This window comes from Suncus etruscus, chromosome 1 (genome assembly GCF_024139225.1).
Source record: "Suncus etruscus isolate mSunEtr1 chromosome 1, mSunEtr1.pri.cur, whole genome shotgun sequence".
Classification (NCBI taxonomy): domain Eukaryota; kingdom Metazoa; phylum Chordata; class Mammalia; order Eulipotyphla; family Soricidae; genus Suncus; species Suncus etruscus.
Genome location: NC_064848.1, coordinates 90,289,216 through 90,296,360, shown reverse-complemented (window position 1 = coordinate 90,296,360; position 7,145 = coordinate 90,289,216). Strand labels below are relative to the sequence as shown.

General features: G+C 40.7%; 1 protein-coding gene across 1 annotated transcript in view; it reads right to left on the bottom strand.

Moving 5' to 3' along the window:
- Positions 1-4,857: 4,857 nt before the first annotated feature.
- The window catches only part of DLX6 (distal-less homeobox 6), a 4,049-nt gene continuing 1,761 nt past the window's right edge, over positions 4,858-7,145 (bottom strand). The window contains exons 2-3 of the mRNA XM_049784882.1: positions 6,961-7,145; positions 4,858-5,109 (exon numbers count right to left, since the gene is read on the bottom strand). The exon at positions 6,961-7,145 is cut by the window's right edge and continues 9 nt beyond it. Of these exons, the coding sequence (XP_049640839.1) occupies positions 4,858-5,109; positions 6,961-7,145 (437 nt within the window). The remainder of the gene's footprint in view (positions 5,110-6,960) is intronic.

The following is a 7,145-nucleotide window of genomic DNA, read 5'->3' as shown; positions in this document are numbered from 1 at the left end:
GTTTTGCTCTGATGACAAGAGAGATTGCAAATTTATTTAAGAAAATGTTCATAAGTAAGTGACAAGCATGCTGCAGGCTGCTTTCCTGGAAACAATGGTGAAATGACAAATGTTCTTTCCTTGGGGGAAGTGCACTTTTTTTTAAAAAGGCAAGGGAATGTTTTAGGAGAGAGAGAAGACAAGAGGTTAAAAAAATTTATTTCAGACTTCAGGCAGCAGCAGATGCAACAGCCCTTGCAAACACATAAGTCCTACACGTATTGAAGATTTTTGGACACGTAATGCATCAGACCACTGATTTGCTCTTTTCTTAATTCCCGCTCTTCTTTTTCCATATGAATCAAACAGTCTTTTGTCCTTCAGGGTTTGATTTGATCGCTACTGTTCACATTTCACTTTTGTATTTTCCTCTTCCTATACCATTACTCATTGAGTGCCCTGTAAAATTACAATCGTACATTTTCAACTCAGCAACCCATTTGCAGTGCAAAAATAGGGTCTAAATAATGGCTGAATTAGCCCTACTGGACAGTTTCAGATGTAACACTCTGTAATAATTATATTGCAGGCTGGATTAGGATGCTATTATCATAATCTGGACGTTTACAATTATCTGTAATTTGCAAAGATGCGCCAGGTCTTGATTACAGCAGTTTTTTTTTTTTGTATCACGCTAACCATCACTAAACAGTGACAGTAATAACAGCTAATTTTGCTGGCAATATAAGAGGTGCTGGGGTGTGCAAACAATTTCACACCTGGATGTGCTCACTCAACCAAGAATATAGAGAAAGAGCTTCTGCCCTGAGACTCAGAAAATTTTTTCCTCTGCTTCTGTTCAGTATAGATTTCTAGACCCTGATCATTGCTTAAGAGATATTCAATGGGGGTAAGTTATATTTCTTGTATACTTCAAGTTATTTCTATTTTTTCTCAATATCCAAGCTGTCTGTGTCGTTGTGATTATGAACTAAAACTTTGCCTTATAGAATTTTCCATTCTGATCTTTTATCCCCTTTTATTAATATGAGGAGGTTTGTTGTTCTGGTGAGTGAAAGAATTCGGTTTAGAATGGGATCTGCCAACGCCTCGTTTGTCTTTCTTGCTATTTTGTGCTATTGATGTATTTGGTGCAGTTTGTGACTACTGGAGACTGCAGACAGAACAGATTTCTTTGGGGTGGAGAGGGAGCTGGCTGCAGAATCAAAGTAAAAATTTAGTTTAAAATCATTTCTCAAAGTAGTCCTAGGCAATTCCACTGAGGTCATCCTATGTGGTGGTGGGTTTAAGTCGAGAAAACTCCTTTTCACAGGTGGGCAGCCTTTTGCATTGGCAGGTGTAAATGGAATTGTTAGACTGAGTAGCACCTTCCACACCTCCCTATTCTAAAGAGAAATTTATAGGTATAACTAGCTTCAGAAACACCCTCAGGTTTGCTTTGCTATGCCTTTGCCTGGGGGCTGGTTGAGGAAGGAGGGTGGGTAGATAGCTACCCCAGAGTTATTGCTCAAAAGCTGCAACCTTAGGGTTGAAGGGGCATGATTGGCTGAGATGCTGAACAGAGCTGTAGAGCCAAGGAACCAGTTTGATTTAGGAAAGCAGCAAGGAAGACTCTCAAAAGGAGTGGTGCTTTTCTATCTATAGATGACGCTGTTTCCTGTCTCTTAGAAACAGCTAGAAAGTCAGAGCAATCTTTGGCTCCCTGGACCCAGAGCAGAAAAACCTTTCTCTGGCATGAACCTTTGGATTAAATGTGTCAAAAGAAAATGAGATGCTTATTGACGTAAGGAAAAAAAAAACAACCTTCCCTCATCTTCACTCCACCCCGTTGCAGTTATTGTCATTCTCTCTCTCTCTCTCTCTCTCTCTCTCTCTCTCTCTCTCTCTCTCTCTCTCTCTCTCTCTCTCTCTCCCTCTCCTCCTCCTCCTCCTCTCCTCTCTCCTCTTCTCTCCTCTCTCCTCCCCTCCCCTCCTCTCTCCTCTCCTCCTCCCTCTCTTACACTCCCCCACCTCGCACCCCCCCACCATGAAAAAAATAATAACTATGGAGAAAAGAGCTCGAGACCTGACAGATCTGGAACTCTGTGAGGAAGTTCGAACATGGGGAGGCGCAGCAGGCACCCCAACTGGGCTCTGCCCTTCACCCAAGCCCCTCCTACCAATCCTTCTCTCAGAATCAGTTTACTAAGGGGTCAATATATTAACCCTTCACCTTCACAGGAACCGGAAAGCCCAGTCCCCATGATAGTTCTGGGGAACCCCTTAGCACAATTCTCTGTTTAATTAAATTCATAGTCAGAGATGAAGAAATGATACAAGCATATTGTGACAACACCTTCAGTGTCTTCACTTGCATTTGCTGGGTTTCAGAATTCTATGCACTCACAGTGGTTTGGCATGTGTCTGGTGGATTTTTTTTTTATATAAATTAGTGTTGGTTTCGACGTATGGTAGCTTTCTCCCTAATGTAATTTGAATAATTCAGTAAAGCCCCACTACCAGCTGTAGTTCTGCAGCCTCTTCCATTCTTTTCAGCATTATAATTTTGGTTAATTTTCAATTTTAGGTCCTACGTCTCTGCAATTTGTGTATGAATAACAGAATAATTTCCCTCTTTTGTTTCGCCTTTCCTGTTCCTGAATCTAAATAAAGATGGCTTTTTAGTATTAAAAGTGGAAGAAAATTACAGGTAATTATCTTTGACGGTAAAAACGCTGTAATCAGCGGGCTACATGAAAAATTACTCTAATTATGGCTGCATTTAAGAGAATGGAAAAAAACCTTCTTGTGGATAAAAACCTTAAATTGTCCCCAATGTCTGCTTCAAATTGGATGGCACTGCAGCTGGAGGCTTTGTTCAGAATTGATCCTGGGGAGCTACGAACCCAAAGTTTCACAGTAGGAAGGGGGAAAAAAGAAAAGAAAACATTTTTCCTAATGTAACAATGCGAATGCTAGAAAATGACAAGACTGATCGGTTTTAAACCATTCTGAAGACTGACTGAGCGTGGAAGTTGCTCAACAAAAAAAGGAACGGGTATATTGGTAAGTAGTCTTTGCTTTGTGTCTAATTATAGTGACTGTCCTTTTGCACGACTGTATGTCGCTGTCATTATATGGAGCACTCTGAGTATCTCTATTGACTTCTGATAAATGGCTCAGTGGTTTCAAGGTTCATAATTTGAAGGATGCCCAGGTCTGTAGCCATTAATTCTCGCAGTATGGGGCTTCCTGCTTGTATGACGAAAGGACTTTTCATTTTCTTTATTTCTATGCTTTCCACAAGATCGGAAGAATGTATTTCATTCAGGATAGTGCATTTTCTTACCTAGCTGACTTACAGAGGGTTTTAAACATTAAGTAACCATAATTGTGCAATTACTTTGTATGTTTTAATTTTTTTTCTCTATAAGAAGGACTGCTTCAAATAAAGACAAGTATTAGCTGTATTACTTTGGCTGAGAACAGGGAAGGAGAAAACTCAGTTTCAGCACTGGATGTCTGTGGGTTAACCTGAGAATAACAACCAAATATGCAAAAGTGATAACACTGTAGATATAGATGTTTAAATTATAATAAAATAAATATGTAATGGAATGTGAGAAAATATCCATGGTTAATATTACACCACCGAAGGTTAAAAAAAAACCTAGTGCTGCAAACTGACATCTTCATAGGCATTTGATGTTTATATATAGGACTTCCCATATTAGAAAATAGGAATTCTTTTTAAGAGTGATAAAAAAATATATATACTGGGAGGCAGTGCAGGGGAGTAAGACAGAGACACACAGTGAGAAATATACAGGACACTCCCAGCATTTTGTGGCTTTTACTCCATATATGAAAGAAGACAAAAACATACAAAGTATATGTACAACTAAAATTCAACAATATATACAGAAATGTTTCTCAATATAAATGTCCCTAGTAGCTTAGTGAATGCCACCAATTCACCTAGTAAAGGTATCAAAGCAATGGAATGGTGATTTTGGTTGTTTCCTCTTGTCTTTCCTGATTCCAGTTCAGGGTTTGGGGTGGGATGGGGAAAGAGGAGTTTCCTTTCTTTTCTTTTTTAAACCATCATTCTTGCTCATTGCATTTCAATAAAAAACATGCAGCGTTCCCTTTGTGGCAATATTTTACCCTAATAGCCGATTTTTCTTTTTTCTTTTTTCTTTTTGTCAATATGGGATTGGTAAATAAAATTCAGGAGTCCCAAATGCTTATCTTTCATCTTGTAATGTCTTAAGCTCATTAAACAAGTAAAAATGCTGCCATGTTTGTGCAGATTCTTCTGTGGGCGGTGGGTGAGGTGGCTGTTTTTGTTTTGTTTTGTTTTTAAGTCATTTTTATGGATACTCCCAAAGAGAAGAGGCTAGATCTTGGATCCCAAGGGATAAAGGGGGTAAGATCCTTACAGGGAGGGGTTTCAGAGCACTGGCATAGAAGCCAATCTAAGATCTCTTGATCTCTCCTCTGCCCTCACTCCCTCCCAAGCAAAGATCAATTACTGAGGCTGCTCAAGGGAAAAAGCAAATAAGAAGAGGAGAAAGGTGGGACAGATGGAAAAAAGGAAGGAAGGTGGGGAGAAAAGAGAAAGAGCAGAATAGAGAGGGAAGAAGGGAGAACGAGAGAGAGGAGAGAGAGAGAGAGAGAGAGAGAGAGAGAGCGAGAGAGAGAGAGAGAGAGAGAGAGAGAGAGAGCCAGCGCAGCAAGCTCTCCAGACTGTCTCGCCACACATGAGTTCTCCTGAGCCTGCTCCTTTGGCTCGATTTGGCAGATGCAAACGCAGGTCCTGGATCCTCCTTGCCTTGTTCGGAAGTTTCCATAGGGAATCAGTTTCCCTTAGACAACTCACATCATCTGTGGTCTCTGCATGGTGTCCTGGTGTGGAGAGGAGTACCAATGCGAATAGCCGGGCATGTAGCTGTTGGGGGGCATACTGACGCCCTTGGCAGAAGCTGAAACGTCCCACACTGGAGGTAAAGCCGGTGAGCGTGGAGAGAGAGCCGCTGAGCCTGGGAGAGGGTCACTCTCATGGGGGTTACTGCCCTGTTTCAGCAGTTTCTTAAACTTAGAACGTTTGTTCTGAAACCATATCTTCACCTGCAACAGAACGCAGCAGTGACCATTAGACAAGAGATTTATAGAACCAGTGCCTCCTCTTGAGGCCTTTGGTGCAATATTTACATTCCCACATCACTGTCAACCTCTCTCCACACCACAAACACCAAGGCCTCAAGTTCCAGCCTTCCTTTTTCTATTTCTAGTCTCTCACCCCCAAACCCATTTACTTGATATATTATAATTCTCCAACTTGACTCAATCATGGGTTACATGAATGAGGTGAATAAGATAAGTAGATCCAAAGTCTGAACTTTTGTTTTGTTTTGTTTAAAATGGAAAACTTTTCTGATTCATGTCAAATGGATACACATCATTTGATGTTATTCTGTTTGTCTGTTTCTCAACCCTTAACATTGTATCTTTATTCATATGCAGTAACCAAACAACTATGAAAAGATTAAACCTTGCACTTTTAAGAAAATGCCTTGGATATACTTATGCTCCTGCATTATGCCATAGACTGTGTACAGGGAGCATCTTCTCCCAATATAAACATATCCCCATAATCCTACAGGGATCAGGACTGCACTTTCCTCATTCCACACTTTATATGTCGCTTAGTCCAATGTGGTCAACAATCATCACATGATTGTTACTGTACTCATTAAAAGTCAAAGGGCTGATGAAAATAAAATGGGAATCTGAGCTGGGAAATTCTCTAATATCCCAGCTGTACATTATTTGATAAAGAAATTCTATGCTGTAAGTTCCTTTACACTTAAAATTCCTCAGCTATAGGAATCTGCATTTCTAAGAGGACAAGTTACTTTAGTAGTGGGAATTCCTTCATATCAACCCCCATGTATTTTCAGTAGCCATATGTCAAGAAAAAGCAAGCAGAATAAAAACGAAGAGATTAAAGAGCATCTGTTTCTAAGGCACCAGACACATTCTCCAGCAAGTATCTTATAATTCTTAAAGTCCTCATGCTGAAGATTACCCACCTGAGATGAGGCCTAGCATCCCATATAGCTAAGTTAATAGACAGGGACAAAAACCACAGGTGATTGCAACCTGGTTTATGACCAGAGTCCTAATATATCTGCTTAAGCCCCTTTCTGTGAAGTCTAAAATGCCCATATGTCTTTCAAATTAGTAGGACAGGAGAACTTCAGCAACTGTACTTAACTGAGGCTTCACCTGCTATAATTTGGGGAGTATTCTCTTTGATCTCCAGCTTTGCTATTGTTCTCAAGTCCTGTGCTCCAGGGACACATCCCAGCCAGCAAGTCAGTCACCCAGAATGGCTTAACCATTGGGCTTAGGGCAATCGTTACAAAAATCCCACCTCAACCAGCCTTGGATGAATAGTTTGTACCTTGGTTCCTTTAGTAAATCCCATTGGAACCTATACTTATCTGGCTCTTCTCCACCCCATTTCATTTCATTTTTTTCTATGTCAATGAGTTAAAATACTTATTAAATTCCAAGGCTCATAAAAAAAAGATTTTTTTAAAAGACATGAATCTCATTCTGACTCCTGGCCTATAATTTTTCTCCTTCTGCTATAAGTTTGCTCTCTTTTGTATTGCCTTGCTCTGGACAAGGACCCAATTACATTCTGAATCTGGCCATTAAAATATACTACTAGTTTAGATGGGATCACCAAGGGTTGGAAAGAGGTGCGAATCGAATCCAGTATGCAACACTAGGTCATTTAAACCAAACTGTGTCATCCCAGGAAAATGTATAACTGGAGCAAAGGCACTTGTCATTTAGCTCCTTCTATCGTTGGTTGACTAGGCCACGAATTCCTCATGGTGTGCTGCTCCCTGCCCATCTGCCAGCGGAATCAGCTTTTCAGAGCTATTCGGGCTTCTCGGGAATTACCTGCGTTTGTGTCAGTCCTAAGGAAGCTGCCAGTTCAGCTCTCTCGGGAAGGGCCAGGTACTGAGTCTGCTGAAAGCGGTGATTTAAAGCCTGGAGCTGCAGGCTGGAATAAATGGTCCGAGGCTTCCGAATCTTTTTCCCTTTTCCATTGAACCTGATTTCCCCGTTTTCGATCACTGTGGTTT